The following is a 27228-nucleotide window of genomic DNA, read 5'->3' on the forward strand; positions in this document are numbered from 1 at the left end:
TTTTGTTAAACTAGATATACTCAGATGCTGTGATTATACGCATTTTATAGTCACTCAAGAAAAGCGCTTTGCACATAGGTGTTCAATTGCCTGAAATGTGCTATAATTGAAGAACTAAATGATTTTGTGTAGAAACATGTTTTCTTAAAAAAATCTCAATTTTCAAGTATTATGGAAAAGTAATGTAGGGTAGGATACAGGAAAGAGTTAAGTGGGTATTTTATTTAAAAAATGGTATGAATTAATTTCATCTATTTTGAGTGAAGAGGAAGATTATAGTTACATCTTTGATCAATTTTTGCTCTTCGGCAAGAATTTGTTTCTTAAAACATTGGCATGCTGTTACCATGGTCTGTTCTCCTGATAATGTCTGTATCACTCCTGTTATATTCGCAAGTATGTAGTTGGACTATGTTTGGCACTGACAAGTTTTGATGATTTTATTAAATTTATGAGTCAGTTGAATAAAATAACTGTTTTGAGCTTGTCATTGAATTGACTGCACTACTTTCAAGTGTTGATACATCTGTAAATGTGAATTTTAAGTCACATTTATTCCAGATTAACTTTAGACATTGTAATTTTACTGGACATAATAGAGTGTTTTAGGAATGAATGCTGTTTGGTTTTAGACTAAATTTTTGTTAGGTTGGAAGGTGGATTCTTGTACTTTCCAGCATCAACTTTTATTATATCAGCTCTTAGTTTTCTACATTAGAATGAAGTAGTACTCTTCATAGATAATCTTTTGTACTTAATCTTCTTGGTTCTAAATGTACATATTCAAACTTTTTAATGTTTCTGAAATCAGGATGAATCTTACAGTTGATGTGCAAAATCATTTAATTGAAGATATAATAAAAATCACAGATCATCATTCAGCCATTAAACTTTAGGCTTACTATTTGCAATGACTCTGTTTTCTGGGTTAATTCAGATACCACTTTGACATTTATTTATTTATTTGTTTTTAAAGATTTTATTTATTTGAGAGAGAGAGAGAGCACATGCTTGAACACATGTGCAAGGGGAGGGGGAGAGGAAGACGCAGGCTCCTCACTGAGCAGGGAGCCCAGTGTGGGGCTCAATCCTAGGACCTTTGGATCATGACCTGAACTGAAGGCAGCTTCTTACCGACTGATCCACCCAGGCGCTTGCTACTTTAATTAATGGTGTGATGTTTTTCTTCCTGAGAATAATTTCATTTTCAAGGGTTTTGACCAGTTCATTCTGTTAGTCAGAATAAGAGTTCTCAGGTGATCAAGGAATACAGTCCATAGAGGAATATAGAAAGTAATTTTGGTGGAATGAAGTTTTTTGTTTTTTTTTAAAGTAACTTCTAAGAAAATACCTTTGTGAATTGCCATGTCCAAATATTCTTGTTCTACTTGGACCTGAACGAGTTACTGAATTTTCTTTAGCCTGAAATCTGTGTGTGTGTTTTAAACATGTCAGTACTTACTGCTTCATTTTTCTGAACCATTAATCCAAAGTGGTGTTGTTAAAATGAGCACTTCATATTTTCTCCATTTTGTATAATTTTGATACCATATTCTTCATGTAAGTCCAAATAAATCATAATTGTTATTTCACTTCCTTTCTTCCCACTCCATTCTTTTTAGCAAATGACAGTCACGTGCAGGACTCTTACCATTTCTGGAATAGCTAAGGTATTAGGTTGTCTTACGAACTGAAATTCAGTTTGTATTTTGCTTCTGACTTGTCTCAATACTTACGTGCAGTTCCTGACTTCTGTATCATAATAACCAAAGAAGTGGCACTGCTAGATAGTAATTGGGAATTTAAGCAATTGTCTAGTTGATTGATGTCTGAAGAAATAATTTTGTCTTAAAAGTTCTGATAAGAGAGAGGCCTTTTGTTTGTTTGACTTAGCAAGATAATTGCCTGTCTTTCATGTTACCAGGGTACAATAACTAGCCTTAGTTTCCTTATCTTTTTTTTTTTTTTTAAAGATTTTATTTTATTTATTTGAGAGAGAGAGACAGTGAGAGAGAGCACGAGCGAGGAGAAGGTCAGAGAGCGAAGCAGACTCCCCATGGAGCTGGGAGCCTGATGTGGGACTCGATCCCGGGACTCCAGGATCACGCCCTGAGCTGAAGGCAGTCGTCCAACCAACTGCGCCACCCAGGCGTCCCAGTTTCCTTATCTTTTAAATGGGAAATGATAAAACAGTAATACTTAGAGAATTCTGTGAGATTTATTTAGTTCACTTTTAGTAGACAAAGATCATCATGTGAAAGGTAGGCTGTTGTAAGTATGAATTACTAATACTTTTTCATTTTTCTTCAACCTAAGGGACAGTTTCTGAAATAGCTTCCTCCTTACTTTCCCCACATCAAGACTGAGAATCTTAATACATACCATGATCACAACTTTTGAGAAAGAATTGAATTGCTGTCATTAAAAGCAACAGGATATCTTGCAACTGTTTAAATAGCAGTTCTTAGTATTATCTTTTCTGTCAAGAGAAATACAGCCTTTCTTAGGTGTGGCACAAAATACATTTTAATGTATAGACTCACTGCTTAGAGTTGTCAAGTTTATCAGTAAATTGCTTTTTATATTGAATAATTAGATCTGGAATTCTAGACATTTAGAGGGGTTCGAGTTCCATTATAGAATTATTTGATAGAAAATTAGGATTTATCAAATTTTTTTTTTTTTTTTTTTTTTAAGTAGGCTCCATGCTTAGCCTGGAGCCCAGTGCAGGGCTAACCTCATGACTATGAGATTGAGATCTGAGCTGAGATCAGGAGTCAGACGCTTAACCTACTGAGCCTCCCAAGTGCCCCTGATTTATCAATTTTTTAAACCCAGAGGGATGGTATAAGCATAGAACAAGATGAGTTATTTGAAAATCCCACAGAAATTCTATTAAAAAGCTTTCTTTGACAATTTAAGCTTGCTCTTTTGAATGGCTGTTTTTTTGGTCCTCTTGGTTTAAAAACAATTCATAGATGTTATTCATGTTTCTGGTAACTAATTAAGCAATACAGAGACATTTTAGTGGAAAGCAACAATTTTCTGTCCAAATACTTCTCTATCCCAGCTTATTCCCTTGAAGCAAACTCTTTTCACCATCACTAAGTCCTTCTGTTGGTGTTTCTGCATAACAAATTATATAGAATATATGAATTGTTAGTATCTTTTGACTCTTTGCTATGAAATTTGAGGATATAGCTTGTTTACCTACTCTTCATTCCCTTTTCCTCCTCCCAGTTAATGGTAGTTACATTTAAAAAAAAAAAGTATTAGATGTCTTTCATAACTAAATCGTATATTTAAGCCATTATTTCTTATTCTTTCAATTTTCAACAGTATTTCTTGGTTCCCTACTTTGTAAAATGGAGATATTAATACCTTCATTCTTTCTCCATCTTCTCAAACTGGTTTCAGTTAGGTACACTTAATTTTACACCTTGAAGGTTAGTAATATTTACATTGCATAGCACGACTATAGTGAATCTTCTTTGTGTTGTTTATAAGCAAAAGACATATAAATTGCCAGTGCATTTACTATAACAAAATATTCAGTGCAAGACCAAATAGAACTTTACGATTAGATTTCCTACAAATCCAATACCATGATCTCTAGAATACCCAGTGGGTCATAACATTAGGCTAGATAGGTCCAATCTCTCTTTTTTCCCCCTTAACATTTGTTACTTCATTAAAATAGTTTTACATTTTAGTTTCCTTCATATTTGATCTATGGTTTTTTAACACAGATGTTTTCTTTTTCTTTTCTTTTCCTTTCTTTTTTAAAAAAGATTTTATTTATTTATTTATCACAAGTAGGCAGAGAGAGAGAAGGAAGCAGGCTCCCCGAGCAGAAGTCCTGCCCACCCCTCACCCTCCCCCCCTGCCCATGCGAGGCTTGATCCCAGGACCCTAGGTGCCCCCAACACAGGTGTTTTTCTTCTGGAATTTCTGGTTGTCTTTCTCCCCACCTCCCTTAAATAATGTGTCTTTATTATATTCTTAAGCACTCTGCAGTCCCCTTTGGGCTGTATCAACCTGTTTAGTTTACACCTGTCTACTTTATCTTCTAAAAATACACTGAAATTCTCATTTCCTTCTCTTGCTACTTACTCCTTTTTGCACTTTCAGTATTTTGCCTTCCTGTGCTTTCCTACCTGCTCTAAGTGGGGTCTTGAAGGAGTGGGAGGTGAATGTGTGTGTGCTTATTTTGCTATCATTAATCTGGACTTACTTGGTTTAGTTTTGAAGTACCTACTTTTTTTTACTTCTGTATGAAATTCATAAAGGGTGTTCACCAATATCAGGTCTTTGAGATTTCTCATTTAATTATGGGCTGTATATACTTAAAAAAAGTATTTATTTATTTGAGAGTGAGGGTGAGCCTGTGCACCTGAGCCCATGTATGGTTGGAGGGAGGGGCACCAGGAGAGAATCTTCAAGTCGATTCCCCACTGAACATGGAGTCCTACATGGGCTTGATGCCAGGAACCATGAGATAATGACCTGAGCCAAATCCAAGATCGGACGCTTAACTGAGCTACCCAGGCGCTCCTGGGCTGTATATATTTTATGTGCATCTGAACACATCACAGAATCCATATTAGAAGGAATATGTTTTAAAGATAAAACAAATCCTAGTTGACCTTTTATTTTATAGTATGGAAAATAAACCTCTTCATTTTATAAGATAGGAAACCAAGGCTGAGGGAGAGGATGCAGGTTTGAGTAGTCTTTTTATCCAAGAACTGTCAATTAATGGTAGAGCAGAATTAAAATGAAAGTTTTCTTGGTTTTGAACTTACTAGTCTTGCTCAGCTTCATAATGTTTCCCCAGCCTTGAATCACATGGCTTAGAAAAGTGAAAATTGTGTTCGTAGCATGCAGTTCTTTCAGGAAATTGTAGCTAATCCTCTTGGACAAGTCGTGTCTATTTCTTTATTTTCATTTGTTGTATTGAAAAAAATGTGGAATGAAATTGTTTGATAGTAAATGTTTTTGTTCAGATTCTTATTTCTTAAGGTACTTTAGTCAGCTATCATCCATTCACTATCACAGTAATTAACCAAATAGCAGGTATCCAGTTAGCAAATCCTCATATTTAAAAAGCAAAGGAGAAGAAGTGGGGTTTTGAGAATTTTTTTGTATTTGCTTTGACAAAGCCTATGTTTAATAATGCTTAATGATAGTTAAGACATTGCTTGGTCTTATTAAACAATGTAGCACTGTTAAGCCTTTTATATGTGTGTGTGTGTGTATATATATATATATATATATATGAGGTTAGGTGCAGTTAAAAATCAAAAGTTAAAAAATAACATGAGCACAAAAGCAGGTTTTTAAAAAGTTCTTTTTGCAATGCAATGACATTAAGATGATTATCCACATATTATTAGGATAGTTCTTGCAAAAGGGATAGTGTCAGATTGGAAAGTCTCAATCTTCTCCAACCTAGAGACTTCAGGGAGGAATACCATTTATATTTGGATAGCAGTTTCAGGTGTTAGAATGAGATCCTGATAATTCTTTCTTCACCAGTTGATTGGATCATTTAGAATGCTTGGATTCATCTTAATAATCACTTTCCATCTTATGTGGGGATGTTCTAAATAAGAAGTTGGAATGATCTGTAAATAATGTGGCAAAGGTATCTAATTTAAACTACAAATTTGGTTATTATCAGTTGTTCAATGAAGCTTTTTAAAAAAGATTTATATTAGAGAGAGAGAGAGAGAGCTGGTGAGCCATTCAGAGGGGCACAAGGAGAGAGAGAGAAGGAGACTCCCTGCTGAGCGCAGAGCCTGCCATGGGCCTTGAGCTCATAAACTGGAGATCATGACTTGAACAGAAGTTGAGTTTGACGCTTAACTGACTGAGCCATCCAGGTGTCCTGGTTAGATGAAGTTTCTAGTGTTGCTTCTACAGGGTGTGTGTACTCTTTTTTTTTTTTTTCTTAAGATTTTATTTATTTATTTGACAGAAATCACAAGTAGACGGAGAGGCAGGCAGAGAGAGAAGGAAGCAGGCTCCCTGCTGAGCAGAGAGCCCGATGCAGGACTCAATCCCAGGACCCTGAGATCATGACCTGAGCCGAAGGCAGTGGCTTAACCCACTGAGCCACCCAGGCGCCCCAGGGTGTGTGTACTCTTAACGGCCAATCCTTTTACCTTTTGTAGGTGCATTGCCAAAATCATGACAGAAGTTATGGTTTGGTTATTATTGTATATGATGATTTATATAGTATTAGTATTTTTTAAAAAGCATACAAATGGGAAATATTTGTGTTAAAGTATAACATTTTAGTGAACTATTAAGACAATAAAGACAAAGACATTTTAACATAACTTTGTCTTTATTTTAAAGAATTCAGAAGGAACTTGCAGAGATTACGTTGGACCCTCCTCCCAACTGTAGGTAAGTACTTACAGATTTTTATTTATTTGTATCTTTTGTGCAAGGTATAATTGAGCGTTGGTCTGATGTATAACTGTTATTGTAGTTTGATTGGTAAAACATCATTATAGTTTGAACTTAAATGACTATGGAAGACAGTTTTTGTTTCTGTGTAGAAATGGAATACTTATCAAGTATATTTGTAGAGGTATAGTGGAGTTGCAAACAGAATAATGCAATAACAATAAGATAATGAAATTATAGAGTAACAAATATAATTATCTTTCAGTGGAATAGGTGTGGGGGCCTTAATTTCTTTAATATAGAATAATAGTGTGGCTAAAATATTTGCTATTTGATAATTCACTTGTTACGTTGTTGAAAATTGATTTTTAAAAGGACCAGCACATTAAATAGTGTTTTTTCATGGTTTTCATTATTTCTTATAGTCCTCGGCTGTAGCTAAGTAAGAATGGGTGATTTGAGGCAGCGATGTTAAATTTAAAACTCTCTCCTTTATGACCACATTCTTCAATTTTCTGGTCAGGGTTTACTTATAAGAAGTAATAGTGTTTCCCTGGAAATGATTTATGATATACAGGTACATAGAGGAAGAGGAGAAAAATAACCTCCTACCTTATACTATATCTTGGGTCTGATGCAATAGTTGAAAGATCGGCTGTTGGACTATTATAAAACATTTCTTTCTATTTTGATATGAGGTCAGTGTTGGAAGTAGGCCAACATGGAGTTTTCATAGTTTAGATTGGTATAGTCTTGTGGATTGAAGGCAAGAGGACAGATTACAGGAATATGTTGCTAATATTGAATGCAGGTAGAATTTATTGTTTGGTATGATTTCTGATTTCATTGATCTTATTTTTATGTGAAAGCAAAGATAGCAACTCTATGTATTAATGAAAGTGAGAATTTTGTGGATGGGTATTTGATACTTGGCTAGTTGAAAACTGTTTTGTATAGGAAAAATTCTAATAAGGTTTTTTATGTTTGTGGTGAATCTAATGTGGTTCTTTACACAAAAGTCATGTACGGTATATGCCCTTGGAATAATATTCAAAGAATGTTTTATTCAAATAGAACAAATATTTCTATGTTAAGTAAAACTGTTTAACAGTAAGACTTCTTGTCATACTTAAGACTGTTGCATCAAAGACTTTTTCAGATGGCAAATCATCATTTAGGCTTTGGTCACCAGTTCTTGGAAATGGATTGGTTTTGAAAAATCTCCAGTTTGAAACCTAAAATCTCTTGTTTCTTATGACAGTATTCATTTTAATGGTTTGAATCTTTTAAAAAAATAGCTTCATCACATATATTATTTTTGTAATATTTTTACAACTTAATTGGTAAATATATGAACCTAGCTTATATACTTATTTGCTTAAATTTTATAAAGTACTGGTAAAATAAACTACTTTGTTTTAATGAGCTTGTTTAAGGCTCATTTTTTATAAATGGAATCCACATAAAATATTATGTGATGGTTAGATTGCAACTTTGTTATTTATTTTTTTCTAATACATTAGTCTAATTTAGTTTTGACTTATTACAGATAATAATTTAGCTTGATTAAACCAGTGTATTATAAACATGCATGAAAATAAGTGTGAGGAAAGGAATTATATAATGGCAATTATTTAAATAAACTAAAATAATTAATATTATTAATTATTAATAATTAATATTACATTAAAATACTTAAAGTAAAAAAAGAAAAGTTTCTAATGTCTGAAATTTGGAGATTTACTTTTTCATTAAGCCATAGTTAATTATATCATTACTGGTTATGTAAACTCTTTATAAATGAAGGGTTTTAAAAGGTGGATGTGACATATAATAAGCCCTTCAGAAAGTTTCAGGAAAGATACCTGCTTGGTTGCAGGGTTTATTCCCCCCAGTTTTATTGAGATATGATTGATATATAACATTGTAGAAAGATAACCTACTTTGGTTAATTTGCTTGCTTGTGGGAATTTGCAAGGAAATTCATTTAATGTAATGAAGATTGGATAGTTAACCAGTTTGCTTTAGAAGCCAGGTCTGTGATTCAGTGGCTTTGGCTCTTTTTCTTGATCCCAAAATAGTTGATTGAACTGTACCAGACAGAGATAAAGCTCATATCCACCTTCATGTATGTGGTGCTCCCCTTTGGCAAGCAAAGGATCCTCTATGTTGTGGCTGATTGAGAAGTGGTGATTAGTTCTACAAGCCCTGTGTACTTGCTACTTAATATAGATGTCAGTGTGATTGTTAAGTGGATTACTGTTTGGCCTTTTGGATTGTTTGGTGTCAAATATTTGATTGTGGTTTATAGTAAATCTGCCCATCTATATTTCAGTGGGAATGTGGTTACTATCTTCAGAAAGAGAAATCAGAGCATAATTTTTGTTTGACTTATTTTGGCACAAAGTTAGTAGTACTTTTGTTGTTTTTAAAAGTTCTGTGCTGCCTTTATGTGTGTCCTAATGACTGTAATGCATTAATTTATAGAAATATATTAAAGTTATCTGCCTAATAGAGGGAGTCAAAATCACATTCCCCTAGTACCCTCTTTGTGTATTACCTTTACCAGCACACAGGCCTGTCAAAATCCTTCCTCTTGGTTGCCTGGGTAGTTGTTAGCTCATTATTACAGATAAGATTATGTATGAGGGAACATCTCTGGGTTTACTTGTTTAGACAGAGTGGAACAGGTATTTTATCTGTTATTCTTGTCTCAGTGGGGGTGGTTGTGTGTCATATTCCACTTAGATTGTGGTTTATACTTATTTTCTGGAAGCTTAACAGACTAGTACAGCCCAGTTTTGTGTATTTGTCAGGTTAGAAATGGCATCTCTGAATTTTGGAGCATCTCTTATGTGATGCCTGGTTAAACAATTCTTGGAATTATATGGGAGGAACTAGTATGTATGTTAAGTATTCTGTGAGTCTGTCATTTAGACATGTTGGGAATATGAAGTCTTTTTGAATTGTATCATTTAGAGTAGATAGATATGGTTATGTAAGGCATTTTTAGGGGAACTGCTGTGGTATTGTTTAGTTTTTTTCTTTCAGGTTTTGAATGAACCTAAATACTATTTTTAGAGCATTCACAAAATAATAGGTTGAATTATTTCTTCTTATGGGAGACACTTGCCTCCATATCTTTGAATTTTCTTTTCACTTTTTCTGTTGTCTTTAAGGTAAAAATGAAATTATACAGCTTTTAAAAAACTGGATTCAATTACCTTTTTTTTTTCATTACAATCTGAGTTTATGTTTAAAAACAAAACTTTATATCTAGAAAAAAGTTTCTGTTCATAAAATCATAGGGTCTGTAGGGCCATTGGCATAGAAAATTATATATAGTTTGGGTGAAATTTGGTTGTATATTTAGAATATTTCCTGTAAGTAGTAGAGTATATTTTGCTTGGTTTCAACTCTTATGGTGGATAATATAATTGACCCGTGACATTTGCAAAGGCTCTTTTCTGAGTCCTCTTCAGATCCATAAATGTTTTCATATTGCCAGCTGAGTTGCACACCAGCTTAGGTGGATGGAGCCAAGAAAATTCATGTCATATCCCTACAGAGCCCTAATAGGTAAAATTGCTGCCTGTTGTAAAGGACTCTATGTCGTGACTATCAGGATTCTTCACAAATTGTCAAAAGCACAGATCTTGAATCTATAAATGTGCTGGTATGTTCATTTCTGTTTCCTTGATGGTAGTGGGAAACTGGGAGTTAGCTAGAAAAATCTCCAAATTAAAATTAAAACTTTTGCCATCCAAACTTGTTCTTTTGTATTATAGGGAAACTAAATGCAAATTTTGTCATGATCTGGTACTGTCCAAGTTTGTATTAACTGCATGAGAATGGAAATGACAGAGATCCTTACTACTTTTTGAAGTAGAGACCATGATAAAATGACTCATTTGGATTTGGACTTATGATTTAATAATTGAGAAGTATAATCAGGAAATACTAAAAGAAGAGGATGTAGTTCAGTTATCCTAGCAGTTTTCACTTTTTATTGCTGTTTCAATGATCTACTCATTGAACACAGGCTCTGCTTTACTTTTATTTAAAAAAACTAATTGGCTTTACTGAGATGTAAATTAAAGTTTAAAATTCAGTGGCTTTTACTATATTCATAGAGTTGTGTAACGATTACAGTCAATTTTACAACAGTTTGTTCACCCCAAAAAGATAACACCAAACCCTTTAACAGTTACTCCTTCCCCATTTCCTCCCAGCTCTCCAACTCCAAGCCTTAGGTAGAAGTCTGTTCTGTCTCTTACAGATTTGCCTGTTCTGGATGTTTGTATTAATGGAATCATATAAAGTGTAGTCTTTTGTGACTAGCTTCTTTCATGAAGCATGTTTTCAAGGTTCATCCATGTAGTGTGGATCAGTACTTTTTATCTTTTTGTCTCTGAATATTATTCCATTTTGTGGATATATTATATTTTATTTATCTGTTCATCAGTTGATATACATTTGGGTTGTTTCCACTTTTGGCTATTATGAATAATGCTTCTTTGAACATTAATGTATAAGATTTTGTGTGGACATACGTTTTCATTTGGGGGGTTTATACCTACAAGTAGAATTGAGTCATAGAGTAACTATGTTTAACCTTTTGGGGAACTACCATACTATATTACAAAGGGCTGTACCATTTTACCTTCCTACCAGCATTGTTTGGGAGTTCCAGTTTCTCCACAACTTTGGCAGTTATTCTTTTTGTCTGTCTTTTTGACGATAACCATTTTAGTAGGTATGAAGTGATATGTCATTGTAGTTTCGACTGGCATGCTCGCTTCGGCAGCACATATACTAAAATTGTAGTTTTGACTGGTATTATCTTCATGAATACACTGATGATGTTGACCATCTTTTCATATGCTTTTTGGCCATTTTTATATCTTCTTTGGAGAAAGGTCTATTCAAATCTTTTGCCCATTTTTTTTTCCAATTTATTTATTTTCAGAAAAACAGTATTCATTATTTTTTCACCACACCCAGTGCTCCATGCAAGCCGTGCCCTCTATAATACCCACCACCTGGTACCCCAACCTCCCACCCCTCCGCCACTTCAAACCCCTCAGATTGTTTTTCAGAGTCCATAGTCTCTCATGGTTCACCACCCCTTCCAATTTACCCAAAATCTTTTGCCCATTTTTAAATTGTTATTTGTCTTTTTATTGCTGAGTTGTAAGCTTTCTTTCTTTCTTTTGGATACAAGTCCTGTATAAGGCATATGATTCGCAAATATTTTCTCCTAATCTGTGGGTAGGATTTTTTTTTTTTCCCTGTTAATAATGATCTTTGAAGGACAAAGTTTAATTTTTGTTGTAGTCTAATTTAGTTTTTTCTTTTTGTTGTGTGTGTGGTGTTATTTCTAAGAAACCATTAACTAATCTGGTACTACAAAGATGTACACTTATATTTTTCTTCTCAGGATTCTTCAGTTTTAGCTTTTATATTTTGATCCTGATCCATTTGTGTATGGTATGAGGTAAAGGTCCACATTCATTTTTTTTGTATGTGGATACCCAGTTATGTCAGCACTATTTGCTGAAAACACCATTGAATTGTCTTGACAACTTTGTTGAAAATCAGTGAATCATAAATGAGAAGGTTTATTTCTGAACTCTAAATTTTATTCCATTGATCTGTATGTCTATACTTATGCCAGCCAGTACTACATAGTCTTTCTTTTCCTTTTATTGGCAGAGAATCTTGATTATTATAGCTTTGCAGTAAGTTTTGAATCAAACTTTAAGTTCTCTAATTTTTCATTGTCTTCAATCATTAGTTAAGGTGTTGTTCCCAGTAAAGGAGAGGCCATGACTGGACATAAATCTAACCACTGTCTCACCTACTGTTGATGAGAGCCATTTAATAGTGGAAATTGTATTTTCCAGATCATAGTAACTGAAGTAGTATGTAGGGAAAATGTATTTGTGTGGGTTATTTTTTAAAACTGTATGACCGAAGGGGAAGGCATTAAAATAGAAATTGGGGATAGTAGTTATATAGGCGTGAACTCTGTAAAGAATCTCCAGTACAAAAATCTAATTATTGCCACTAATTGTTTTCCTTTTTTGGTTATTGTGGTAATACTTTTATGGCGTGTTTAGCTATTCAGGGGTTTTCATAGATGATTGTCATTTAGTTTTATCAATTCTTCCATGAGAATCCTGGGGTTAAGTAACTTGCTCGGAGTTGTACAACTAGTTGATTTGGATTTAAACCCAGGTTTTCTACTCTTCCATCCTTTATTGTTTTACATGTGTGACTAGATAGAAAAATGCATTTAAAATTACATTTGTGGATAGTCATTTGTGGTTCAGTAAAGAAAAAAAAATCAACATGCAAGGTAATCCAAAATATCATTTGTATTATGTTTGATTTAAATTTCTGAATTCCATGAGACAGTTGTTTGCCTTTAAAGCATTTTGAAAAGGAATTTTTTGAGTATACTGATTTCTACCACTCTCCCTTGTATGTGTGTTTGTGGATGTATATCTTAGCGTTAGTATTCTTATTATTGGCACTTTCTCAGTAAAGAATTTCTTTACATTTAACAGTTCTTAACTCAATGTTTGCAGATGTTTGCACTTTTAATGTGAAATTTGTTTTTCCCTGTAAGCCTGATTCTATGTCACCTTCCCCCACAGTTGTTTTAGTATTTATTGAGGGCTTAATATTAGGTCTGGGGTAGGGCAATTGTAGGCTACAATAAGATATCCACTATAGTTCCTAATCCTAAAAATCTGGTTAATTAATAATTAATTATTATTATTAATAATAATTAATTAATAATCAATAATTAATTGAGAGATAAGACATATAGATGCTTGAGAACCAAGACTAGGGGAATGATGATACTCTTGACAGAAACTGCCAATATCTGTGACTTCTGCAAATCCTAAGACTGATAATGCTTTCCTCTTTACTTTGGTTGCCCAGAAGCTAATAGCCTTCTTTACTTTTTGACTTTAGTAGTTGTAGAAATCTCAACTCTGATTGTATTTTATTTTCTTACTCTTTCCCCCAACTGTTTTTGAGGCCTGTATCTTCATTTTGTACTTTTATACTACATAAAATTTTTAAGCCACATCAGTCTTTTTTTGGAGTGAGGCTGATGATTAATAAATAAACATTATGAATAACTGAAAGGTGATATAAATGTGTATTGGTTAGCAGAAGGCTGGAATGCCTCTTTTGAGGAGTCATTAACATGACAAAATTTAAATATAATTGAGAACCTGTCTTAAATAGGATACTAAATTATTCATATCCCTCTTTCCATTCTTTAGTACAGATAATTGAGGAATATTTTTATTCGCTCCTAGGAGTTCTTGACTCCATTGCTGCAGTGTTGAGTGGTTTTGCATAGAATTTACAAAGACAAAAATCTTTAATATTTGAGATGCATTAAACGGTTAGAACAGCTAAAGAATTGTTTGGAATAGCACCTGTGGGTTGGATAGCCATGGAGTTGCGTATGTGTGTAGTGTGACAGAGAATGAGAAAACATGGTCTTACCTTATATTCCATTGACATAAAGAGTTTCAAGCTTGTTTATGTTTTCATTTCTGTACTTCTTATGATTTTAAAGGTGTTCTTCCTTCCTGCCAAAAATATATGTTTTCTTTTTGCCTTTAGTTGAGGCTGACTTCGCTTGGGGCATAGCCAACATAGAACCTTAAGGTGCTGTTACTTCAGTTGGGGAACTTCAGGTGTTAATTGTTTGCTGTCATGTGCCTTTACTTCAGAACGGAGCTTGGGGAAGACATAACTATCTTCATAAAATCACCAAAATTTTTTTTTACTTTATTTCAAAATGTTAATTTTTAAAATATCTGCCTTTAATTATACATTTAAAAATGTTTATTTCTTAATAAAGAAAAATGTTGAGTGATAAAAGGGAGTTTACTGCCCATTACTTGCTGTCTTTGAAGTTTTATTTCTTTTTTTTTAAAATTCTTTGCTGTTTTAAGAGCAATACAAGAATGTGTCTGAAAAAACATGTGTTAAGTGATCACACTGAGAGTATATTTTATAAAAGGAACAGAACATTTTATCACTTATTTTATTTTGCCCAGTTTTAAGCTGGTTATTATTTCAGCTTTATTACTTAAGCTCCTAGATAGAAAGTGTCATATTACTTTCTTACATGTGATATTTTAATTCGCATTGCTATTTTATCTTTTAAGTTGTACTGAAAACTGTATTCTTTAGTGCACTCAAAGCATTTCTTTACAGTGATTATTACATTCATCAACTTAAATATCTTTTATCAACTGTTATGGCAACTAACAAGTAAAATAGTTTTGTTGGTATATTTTATTTTAAGAATAATGGAAATTTTGATTTTTAAATTTATGTTGTCAACGGTGTGTTTTTTTTACTGTTTTTTGTTCATTTAGAACTTTTTATTTAGAATGCTTACTTTAGAGACTTGGGATGCTTTAAAGGTGTAGCTAAATCCCATTTGTGTGGAAGCAGCACATTTGCTCAGATGTATAATAGGAAAGCTGTAAGCTCAAATTCATTTTTTTTTTAAAGATTTTATTTATTTATTTGAGAGAGAGAGACAGTGAGAGAGAGCATGAGCGAGGAGAAGGTCAGAGAGCGAAGCAGACTCCCCATGGAGCTGGGAGCCTGATGTGGGACTCGATCCTGGGACTCCAGGATCACACCCTGAGCCGAAGGCAGTCGTCCAACCAACTGAGCCACCCAGGCGTCCCTCAAATTCATTTTTTTTAAAGATCATTTATTTGTTTGTTTATTTGACAGAGAGAGAGAGACAGCGAAAGAGGAGGGAACACAGGCCGGGGAGTCAGAGAGGGAGAAGCAGTCTTCCTACTGAGCAGGGAACCCCATGCAGGGCTTGATCCCAGGACCCTGGGATCATGACCTGAGCTGAAGGCAGACGTTTAATGACTGAGCCACCCAGACACCCCTCAAATTCATGTTCTATTCCAATCCTTAGAGTGTAAAGCGTCTCTGCACCTCTGACCTGTATGGAAGATGAAGCATAGTAATAATGTGAAATGACCAAAAGAATGGGCATAGCTCTCACACCAGGAGTCAAGGTTCCTGCTGTGGCACCTGCTGTTCCTTCCAACTAGAATCTAGCACTTTCCCCTTCTCCTACACCCACCACACTGTTGTCAGTTCTCCTGATGCTTCATGTTACAACTGATTTATCTATTTTACCCACTTGGAAGAATGCTCTCTTCAGTTTCTATATTTCAAATCCTAGTATTTAGTTGGTGTTCATTGTGCCTATACGTGAATAATTATATTAGGGAACTGACAACAATTGAATGCTTCCAGTGTTTGGGGCTGTGTGCAGAATGCTTTGCCAGCATTATCTCTTTTCATCTTTATGACTAACTTTGAGTATCTACTAGTTTTAGACAGTACTTTATAGGTGGAAGAAAGGCTTAGAGCGATTAAGTAACTTGTCCAAGGTCACACAGCAAGTAAGTGGCAGAACTAGGATTTCAGCTTTGGCGTTTCTGACATTAGAGGCCAAGTGTTTTGAGACTTTGCTATGTAGGTCTTCCATTTGCAAAATAGATACAGGTGAATCTTTCTAGAATAGCATTGCTCCAGTAGAACTTTTTTGCTATGATATAAGTGTTTTGTATGTGTGTTGTTTAGTACAGTGGCTACTAGCCATATATGGCTGTTTAGTACTTGAAAGGTGGCTAACCCCAGTTAGTAAACGAACTCCTAATTTTGCTTAATTTAAATTTAGATAGCTGTATGTGATTAGTGACTATTGTATTACACAGCATGGATCTAGAGAACTTCTCAAGCTTAAATTTATGCTTAATTTCAATTTTAGGTAAATTTTGACTTTTTAAAATTGTGCTTGTAGTTATGTAATTATACTGCATAAGTATTTGTCCCCCTTCTCTCCTCTCTTCCCACCAGCCACCATTATAGTCTAAGTGTCAGGAATTTTTAAATACTGCTGTTTTTAGATCATCACTGTAGTGCCTGTAGTTAAGTAAAAGACCTTTATGAATATTATAAAGTATTGGGTAAATATTTATTTTTAACTTTTTAACAAACTAAAAGCAATATTGCAAATCATTGTTTTTAGATGGATTCGTAATATATTGAAACTGGAAAGCATATGGTCTGGCACTCTCAAGCCCAGAGAGAAAATGGCACTTCCCATGTGCAGTTCAGTGAGAAAGCCAGGACTAGTATTCAGTTCTGAGAGTTCAGTGTATTGCTTATTTCAGTGATAGAATGGATATGTCTTATGCACTCAGAGAATTTAATTATAGTTAATGCAAACAAGGAAAATGGAGAATTCTTATCCATGATTATGAAGTCCATTTGATAGGTAGTACTGGAGTTATTTTGTCTGGAGAAGTTAAGGGGCCACCAGAGCTGTGTTTTAACTGTTTTCAGAGCCATAAAATGGAGGAGAGATTAATCTTATTCTTTGTGATTATAGGGAGTAAAACTAGCACTGTTTGGTTAAATTAGAAGGAAACCATTTTCTTCTGGAGAGAAAGTCTTCATTTTCAGTTAGAGCTGTCCAAAGAGATAGCAGATGACTTCATGAGGTAATACCTGCTTAATCTCTGGAGGAATTAGAAATGAATCTGTTTGCTTATTTCAGAGGGATTTTTCAGGTGTCAGATGTGAAGTAGTACTAGAATGGTATTTCTCAGTTGCTGGACCCTAGGCAAATGAAGTATATTTTTATCACCTTTGTCCTCTTCACCTATAGATTGTGACTCATTTTTCCTCTTATTTATGTCCTTTTGGAGTATGTAGCTTGTGATTTACACAGTTTATTGGCATATGTAAAACAGCTTATTTATTTATCAGTTCCATACCTAAATTAGTAAGTGAGGTTTTTATTTTCTTCTTTACTCATAACTTTTAAATTTATAAGAGAAGGACAACATATGAAGAACATGAGGAAATAGGAACCTAGCATGGGGTTTAGGGACATAAATTAATATCCGTCAGTTTAATATTATTACATGTTACTTCATAAACACCACTTCTCAGACATAGTCAAGAAATAAAAATATTACTTTTAATAAACTAATAAAAATTAAGTTAATCATCTAATGCAAATTTCTTGAATAATTATTTGGTCATATACATACCTTCAAGTCTATCAAACTGTGTAACAAACTGGAATCCTCATGGTTTCCCCCTCTTCCCTTTGATTCTGAAAAAGTATTATTTTCATTCTTAGAAATTGAATAAGGGTTAATGAAGAAAATTTGTGGTGTTTTTTGGGGATTTTTTTTTTAACATAAACATTCCATGATCTAGTAAATCTTAGGATTAAAAAAAAAAAGAAAATTCAAAATTTTAAAGATTTCAAATGCGAATACACTAAAAAAACTACCATTGCTCTTTATACATACATGTGGACTGCCTGCTTCACTTACGACCACTGATTGAGACATTTATTTTAGCATTTTGGTCCAATATTATGAAAAGATAACTGTCATTCATGTCTATAGGCTAGGGCAAAATTCTGCATCAGAGCAGAATGATCTAAGACCTGCATCCAAGTGGTGAACTGAAAGAAGGTGACAGATTCAGCTGCAAGTGCTGGAGGATAATCCTTGCCTGAAGCTAGGACAGTTTCTGAAGAGTGGCAAGACTGCTTATTGTTTTCAGCAATTGACATTATGGTATTAGGCTCAAGTTAGCAGACAAATGGAGTAGTCTTCGGATTTCAGGTGGCAAAGTAGTGAGTAAGGGGTTCTGCAAATCGGGACTGGTACTAATCTGAGCCTACCAGGGCAGCAGAAGATGGCCTAGAATCTGGGAAAGTAGAACTATAGAAGCCTGGGAGTTAACCACCTTGGGTAGGGTAAGGCAGGACGGAATAGGAGTAGTCTCTGTTAGTTCTTTTTGAATTAACATGTTCTCCAATCTAAGATGAAAGATTTGCCCTTCTTTGCAAAGCCCTTGTGCATCAACTCAGTAAATATCTGGCAACAGCCTGGTTTATAAATGATGTTAAACAGTGTTATGATCCTCCTTTGCCAATAATTGGGATGTGAGGTAGGAGAAGGGACAGACAAGTTTTTTTTTTCCCCCCCCAAAGGAATATTTTATTACCTTATAGAAATACAGTAATAGTAATTCTTAATTCTAACAATACATCCTTGGTTTAATAACTAAAGAGGATTCATTTTTTAGAAAAAGATTTTATTTATTTAAAAGATTTTATTTATTTATTTGACAGAGAGTGAGAGATCACAAGTAGGCAGAGAGAGAGGGGGAAGCAGGCTCCCTGCCGAGCAGAGAGCCCGATGCAGGGCTTGATCCCAGGACCCTGGGATCATGACCTGAGCTGAAAGCAGAGTCTCAACCCACTGAGCCACCCAGGCACACCTAAAGAAGGTTCATTTTTATTTTATTTTTTAATAATATATATTTTTAAAATTTAAATTTAATTAACATATAATATGTTATTAGTTTCAGAGGTAGAGGTCAGTGATTCATCAGTCTTATATAATATTCAGTGCTCATTACATCGTGTGCCTTCCTTAATGTACATCACCCAGTGACCTCAACCTTCCACCACCCTCCCCTGAAGCAACCCTCAGTTTGTTTCCTATGATTAAGAGTCTCTTATGGTTTGTCTCCCTCTCTGGTTTCATCTTGTTTTATTTTTTCCTTTCTTCAGCTATTTTGTTTCTTTTTTTTATTTTTTTATTTTATTTATTTATTTAACAGAGAGAAATCACAAGTAAGCAGACAGGCAGGCAGAGAGAGGAGGAAGCAGGCTCCCCGCGGAGCAGAGAGCCCGATGCGTGGCTTGATCCCAGAACCCTGGGATCATGACCTAAGCCGAAGGCAGAGGCTTTAACCCTCTGAGCCACCCAGGTGCCCCCAGCTATTTTGTTTCTTAAATGCCATGTATCAGCGAGGTCATATGATAAGTGTCTTTCTGTGATTGACTTATTTTTCTTAGCATAATACTCTCTAGTTCTATTCATGTTGTTGCAAATGGCAAGATTTCATTCCTTTTGATGGCTGAGTAATATTCTGCTGTGTGTGTGAGTGTGTGTGTGTGTGTGTGTGTGTACACATACCACATCTTCTTTATCCATTCATCAGGGCAGATAGGTTTTAAGAGAGGACAAAGTAATTATCTTTTACTATCCTGTTGCGTTGTTATCAGATGCTTTAGAAATTTTTAGAGTTCTTATAATAGATATTTTGCCTTGGATGATTTCTTAATACACTGAAACAAATGCTTATGCACTTTGTTCTAAATCTGAGGGGGTGTGAGTCACTTCTGGCACTATCCAAATGCCTTGGACTATCTCCAGGTGGCTTTAGTTATTGTGATACCAGCGGAACCTCATTATAAGTTAGCTTTGCCTGAAAGGTAAAATAGACTCCAAATGCAGCATTGGAAGTAGTTTCTAATATTTATGTAGCAGACTTATTCTGTTCTTAGTCTGTATTAATGGAAAGTCAGTAAATATGTAGAATGAGGTGAAAATACATAGTATTTAAAAACCATTGAATGTGAATCACATAGTATTCTGAATATATTATAATGGACAAAATGTTTTAAGTACTAAATTTAGGGTAGCCTCCTCAAATATGTAAATATAGGTGTTATGAAACAGTAAGTATTTATCAAAATGATCATATGGTCATTAGCTAAAATTGATTTATTTTACTTCTTTGAATTATGTGTAGGCTAGATGTGTCCAACTTGCAAGCAGGGAAAAGCTGTTAAACAGTCCATCTGGTTTTTGAGCTCACTAGAGGTGTGGGTTAATGGATTGGTTGGTGACATAATTCTTTTATAAAGAAATGGAGTTGCACATGGTTTCTAATGTCATCATTTTCTGCACTTGAGATAGTCTTTCATTCCCCTGGTGCCATCATTTTAAGAAGTTAGGAGTTTGAGAGAGAGAGAGAGAGAGAGAGAGTGTGTGTGTGTGTGTGTGTGTGTATATATATAAAATTTTTTTTTTAAAGTGAATGCTATACCGAATGAGGGGCTTGAACTCACAACCCTGAAATCAAGCGTTACATGCTCTATTGACTGAACCAGCCAGATAGTTCTTTTTATGTGATTTAACCAGGGTATTCTGTGTGTACTTGAAGAAGATGTACAGTATATTTTTACTGATGCACTGTTTTTTATACTAGAACCATATATTCTGAAGTATGCTTCAAGTAAAAAATATTCTTGTTGAAAAAATAGTAACTTTAACTGAGGGTACTGCTTTAAAATTAAGCATCTCAAATGGGAGGTGGGTGGGAGGGTGAAATAGATGAAGGGTGTTAAGAGTATACTTAAGATGAGCACTGAGTAATGATGTATGGAGTTGTTGAATCACTATTTTGTACATCTGAGGCTCATATAAAACACTATGTTAACTATACTGCAATTAAAACAAAAAACAACTTTTAAAAAATTCTGTTTTCAAAAAAAAAATTCTGTTTTCAGAATATTCATGGTATACATTTCGGTGTGCATTCTCAGATGAATTAATCATGATATTGGTATATAGAAGAAATTTATTTAGTTTCAGCAAAACAGTGTTGTCCAAAATATGAAGCTAGCACTATTAATTTAAAATTTATTAGATGCATTATTGTGTTTGTATTTACTTTAGTATTTTTATTTGTGAGCTATAAATACTAGAAATGTATTGTTGGCATTATGTTTATATTCATTTAGGAAATGTTATAATAAAAATAACAAGTTAATACTGGCAAATTAAAAAAAAAAAGAAAGAAAAAAAAGTTAGGGATTAGGAGTTAGGACATAGCCAAATTGAGTATAGCTCTATTATCAGCCTGTTGGGGACTCCTTACTGTGGATTTCAGAGATGGTAAATTTTGGTTAAGCAGACTTTCAGTCTTCTATGTAGAAGGTAGTTAGAGATAGATGTTCAGTTGGACACATGTACATTCATTTGGACCCATACATGTAAATGTACCTACTTACCTCAGCTCCATGGACAGGCCCATTAGCTGGGAATTCACCTGGAGAATTCTGGCTGATCTACAAAATAGAGACTATTTGAATAAGCACACTTTTTGGGTAAGCGATTAGGCAGGTTTAAGTTGTTATTTATGTTTTTACAACATGGATTTTATAAGTTATACAAAGTCAAAAACTGTTGGGATTGACACCCCATAGTTTAATGGAGACTTGGGAAGGAGGGGTCGTCTACTGCGGTACTGATCCCTGTGAGCTTAGGTTAAGCATCTCTAAGTGCTTATTAGAATTAGGGTAGGATAGAGCACAAATGCATTTTGCCACATTGTTAAGGGGTAAGAATTTGTCACAAGGATAGTAGTAACCTCCATGTTTGATAAAAAGCAGCTGGTCAGAGATTAACAGGGAAGCCTATGAATAGGCTTAAAATGGTATAGGGGCTTGGGAAACAATAACATTACATTCTTGAGTAAGAATGTGTAAGGTACTGGTGTATTCAGAAAATGACTATTACTAGGTTAAATGAATAATAAAATAAGCTGAATAGAGTATATTTTGAGATTAATATTCATTTTCCATTAAACAGATGTTTTCTAAGGGCCTATTATGTGATCAGCGTTGTGCTGGGTACTGGGGTTGCAGTTATAAACAAGACAAAAGAGATCTATAGTCTTTGTGGACTTGATGTTTCATCTGTGAAGATAGGTGGGAACTTTTATTTAAAAAAAAAAACTAAAATTGCCTTACAGAAAGGGAAAACAGATATAGAGACATACAGACAATAATTGCTATGGAGAAAACAAAGGATGAGTTTTAGAGAGGGGTTCTACTTGTACCTTGGGTTTGGAAGGCTTTTCTAAGGAGGTGTCATCTAAACTGAGAAGTAAATGAAGAAAAAGTGCTAACTGCCTAAGGTGTGCAGAACTCTTCGTGTACCAAGCTGCATGTGTGGAGACTTTAAAGCAGGTATGTGCTCTGGTGTTCAGGGAAGTGGAAGAAGTCTGGTTGGTTGAATTGAAGGACAGTGGGGAGTGGGCAGAGGAAGGCTGTGGCACAATATTGAAAAATGAGGCTGGGGCCAAATCCAGTAGAGTTTGGCTGTTATAAAGATTGTTCTGGCTTGAGACTGGAAGAGCAGGGTGTAAGATCGGAGGTGATAGTCATCCAGGTAAGAGAGGGCGGTATTCTGGTTTAGGGTGGTAGCAGTAAGGATGTGAAGAGGGAGATTGGAGGTATATTTTTTAAAAGAGAATTGACAGATAGATGACAGAGTTGGCGGGGGATGTTAGAGGAAAGGGAGAATTTATCAGGTTCTAGTCGTTGGGGAAATGGTGGTGCCCATTCTGAAATGGGGGAAGATTCTTGGTGGGAGTGGTTTGGCAGACAAGATCAAGAGTCTGAAGTAACATGATCTGCAGATGCTGCTGTGTCACCAGGGCAATGTGACTGTAATACTGTGCCGAGAGCTGGCTCTTCTCAGGAACTATGGATAGCACTGTGAAGATTTGGACTTGTTCATAGGGAGTCCGGATTAGGTTTCGACTTCCTTTGGTGCAGATGGTCGCATGAGTAGTCTTTGGAGTCTCTGCCTGGTTTGTAGGGATAGGCGGACAGGCTCAGCCGGCCAGGCAGTGCCTTTCCTACCCTACCCTTGTTTGGTTCCTACTCTGCTTGGTCCTACTCTCAGTACTTCCAAGACAATGCCCAGCGCCTCTCTCTAGATGCCACGTTGGATGCTCCCCTACCCCACCTTCGTCCCTACCCTGAGGACCTTTTTACTGGTTTTAGACTGGTATAGATTTGATTAGCTCCCTATTGAAATAATATTTCATGGAATATGAAAAAAGTACTAAACTTAATCTGAACAAAAGACACAGAGTTCACTTTAATTAGGCAAAGCATCTGTCAAGGTTTATCAAAGCACAAATTAGTATTTATAATATTCTCTTGAATTGTTTGCCTGGGCATGGAGAAAAAATAAAGTGAAATAGATAAGTTGCTGATTTATGGGAGAGTTCATTTTAGTCTGAAAATTTAAAGTAATTATTTTTTGTCTTTAATATAGCAAAGATATGTATCTACCAATATGAGAATTATACCATGGTCATTTTTACTTAGAAAAAAAAAAAGTTCTGTTTTGGATATGTTAATTGTAAAATATGAGACATCCAAATGAAGTTGCCAGATAGGCAGTTGAACATGCACTGGAGAGTTGAAACTATCAATTTGAAGTTGTCATCTTAAAGGTACTTAAGTCCACAGAAATTGATGAATATATGTAAAGAAAGGGTATGGTAAAAGAAGAGAACACAAGACCAAGCCGTTTGAAACCATAGCCTTTAGAGACAAATAAAGAGGAAGGAGACAGAAGGAGTTTGTCATTTAGGGAGTAGAAGGAAAACCAGGGGGAGAGGACTCAATTCTTAGTAGGTCTGAAATTGGTCATGAGTAAAATTTTCAAGTGAATAAAAACTGGAATAAGATTATAATTACTTACTCTTCTCACCAGGACAATAATAAATGAATAAAGATTATCAAGTTGCATTGAAATTTCAAGAGCACAATTGACTCGGGAATAATGCGGGATTTAGGGTCATCAAATCCCCCTGAGCTCCTCCACTGTTGAAAATCTGCATACAACTTTTGACTCCCCCAGAACTTAACTACTAATAGCCTACTGTTGACCAGAAACTTTACTGATAGCATAAACAGTTGTTTGACACATATTTTTATGTTATATGTATTATAGTCTGTGTTCTTACAGTAAACTAGAAAAAAGAAAATATTAAGAAAATAAAAAACAAAATGTGCTGTATTTATAAAAAATGCTCATCTTGTAAGTGGACCTGGGCACTTCAAACCCGTATTGTTCAAGGCCAACTGTAATTTCTTTTGTAATTTTCCAAGATTGTTCATATTACCTATTCAACTAGACTCTTTAATTGAGCTCAAGAGGGAAGGCTTTCCCCTGGGGAAGCAGGGTTCTGCCCACCTGAATATTGTCTTGTCAGGCTCAGGGGCAGGTTAATTAGGAACACTTGAGAACTCATGGCTGGACTATGACTGTGGACTGAACACAGCCAGTTGTGTGTGTGTCATTATTGTCTTTCTCTTCATCTAGTGTATTCTCATTAGAGAAGTCATTGCTGACAGTATGGCAGTTTATTGTTTCTAGCTCCTATCCCTTTGAACACAGAAGTGTGATCAGAATACACTCTTCATTTTTGCCAGGGAGAAAGAGCTGTTAGGCATATTATACTTGGAGAACAGCAAAGGCTACTCTTAAAGCCAGGGTTGACTTAAGTGTGCTCTCAAACATTTCCTGTGAATATATGGACTGCCTGTCTGTCACCAATCCTCCCTGTGTTCTTTGTGTGCAAAGGCCAAAGAGAAGTAGCAGACTTGGAAAACCTTTCCCTACACATGTGCTTAAGCATAGCCTTTTCTTCATTTCATTTGGACTTCAACGCCTAGCTCAAATATCACCTCTGTTCTATTATTTTCTCTACTCTCAGTGTACCCATAGCAGCTGCTGCTCTGAGTCAAAGAGGCAGTATTGCATAGTGGTTTCTTCTGGAGAGACTGCCTAGGTTACATATATATGTGTGCATAGGATTTTTATCTTTCATTCTGTCGTGTATCATATTTATTGATTTGAGTATGTTGAATTGTCATTGCATCCCAGGGTTAAGTCCCACTTGGTCATGGTGTATAAACTTCTTAATGTGTTGTATTCAGGATGTATCTACACGCACACACTTTTTGGTCTAGTTATATAACTTCTTTCTGCCTTTCTTCATCTGTAAAATTGCAGAGCTTAGTGTAAGAATTATGAGTTAACATATATAAGATACTCAAAAGTCGTGCCTGGTGCACAAGGGGTCAATAATTGCTAGATATTGATGTAGTTACTATATTTATAAGGGTTATATGCATTTACTTCCTTCACTTGTTTTTAGGATGGTGAAGGTATATGGCAGACCTAATTCATTACCTTCTCAATATGGTATATTGCATATAATAAGCATTCAAATATTTTTATGCAGTTACTAGGGCAGAGAACTGGTGAATGTTTTATTTTTCTTTAAAAAGCTAAGCATACATGTCTATATCTTGTGTGTGACCCTAGATTGCTTGGTTGTCAATATCTCTTGATGAAGGTTTTCCATTTTCACCAGTATGTAGAAGTCTCATCAGTTAATGGGTTAATGTCAATAAAAGGAAAACAATTAGAAAATTCATTAGGAGGTTTCACTGACTATTGTATCACTAAATTAACTCAGCTTTTCATGTTTGCAAAACTCATTAATTGGGGTTGTGCTTATTGTCAGCTAAAATATCTTTCTTTCCTAATGTAACTTTGCTCATTCTCACAGATCGGTACATTGTTCTAGGTCTTTTTTTTTTTTTTTAAGATTTTATTTATTTATTTGACAGAGAGGTAGAGAGTACAAGTAGGCAGAGCAGCAGGCAGAGGGAGAGGGAGAAGCAGTCTCCCCCTGAGCAGGGAGCCTGATGCAGGGTTTGATCCCAGGACCCTGGGATCATGACCTGAGCCGAAGGTAGCCGCTTAACTGACTGAACCACCCAGGCGCCCCCTGTTTTAGGTCTTATATCTTACAACAGGGCCTACCACCGTCAATAGTTTAGGAGAGAGTAGTCAGTTTTGAAATGTATGAGCTCCTGCTTAAGCTAAAAATTTTTCTATACAATGTATTTATTAATTTTTTCTTTATAATATGAGCTTAAGTTTGGTTGTAAGCTCTCATACAAGTCCCTGGGGGAGGATAATTTTAAGATTAAAATTTTGAGGGATTATTTTCTAGTTTAGTTTGTCTTTCCCGATGATACAGGTCAACAACCATGAATATATTTTGTGTTCATGGATAATTTGGTATTTTAGCCAATTCATTTACAGGTGCTCGGTGCTATAGTGACATAGAATAAGTGTAAGGTACGGCCTCTTGACTAGAAGCTTAAAAATCTTAATTGTTAAAGTAAGGTTGACTCAATTAGATAAATTGATAAACATATCAGTTGGTATATAATGGAAGTATGATGTAAGTAGTAAATAATTCATACAGCAGTCTTCCTTATTCACTAAAACCTGCTGAGCACCTTTTCCTCTTTTTTTAAACATTTATTTATTTATTTGAAAGACAGAATGCATGAACGTGCAAGCTGGTTGGGGGTTTATGTGGGGGCAGAGGGAGTTAGAGAAAATCCTGAAGCATATTCCTTGCTGAGTGCAAAGTCCTATTCAGGGCTCCATCCCAGGATCCTGAGATCATGACCTGAACCAAAATCAAGAATCAGCCACTTTAACTCAAGGAGCCACTCGTGCACCCCTGCTGAGCACCTTTTCATTGGAGTCAGAACCTCTGAATTTTAGTCTGAGATCTGCTACTGAGAAGAAACTGAACAAGTCTCTTATCTATACTGAATTTACTCCACCAACTTCATAAGATGATAAAAGGATCAAGTATGTATATGTGTGTGTGTGTATATATATATATATATATGAAAGCTCCCAAAATGCTAAAGCATAGCATAAATATAAAGAGTTATATAATCTTAAATGGTTAAGGGCAGACCATATCAGGGGAAAAGACTGTTTTTAAAAGCTAGTACGTAGGCTTATTGAAGTACTTCAATAAGAAAAAGAAAACATTTTCAGTAAGATGGAGAATTATCCAATTGTATGTTTTTTGGAAGATGAAGTGTTCTGCATGACTGAATTCATTGAACACCTGAAATGTATCCCTTTATATTTACAAAATTTGTATTTTATCATTTATAAAATGTGTTTTTAAAATGTGTTTCTGAAACAGTATATGGAGTTT

At 35.0% G+C, this 27228-nt stretch overlaps 1 protein-coding gene across 3 annotated transcripts in view; it reads left to right on the forward strand.

Moving 5' to 3' along the window:
* The window catches only part of UBE2E2 (ubiquitin conjugating enzyme E2 E2), a 384658-nt gene that overhangs the window by 10869 nt on the left and 346561 nt on the right, over positions 1–27228 (forward strand). For all 3 annotated transcript variants that reach the window (XM_044252543.1, XM_044252545.1, XM_044252544.1), the window contains exon 3: positions 6364–6414. In XM_044252543.1, coding sequence (XP_044108478.1) covers positions 6364–6414 — 51 coding nt within the window. The remainder of the gene's footprint in view (positions 1–6363; positions 6415–27228) is intronic.

This window comes from Neovison vison, chromosome 6 (assembly GCF_020171115.1).
Source record: "Neovison vison isolate M4711 chromosome 6, ASM_NN_V1, whole genome shotgun sequence".
In the NCBI taxonomy this organism is placed as follows: Eukaryota; Metazoa; Chordata; class Mammalia; order Carnivora; family Mustelidae; genus Neogale; species Neogale vison.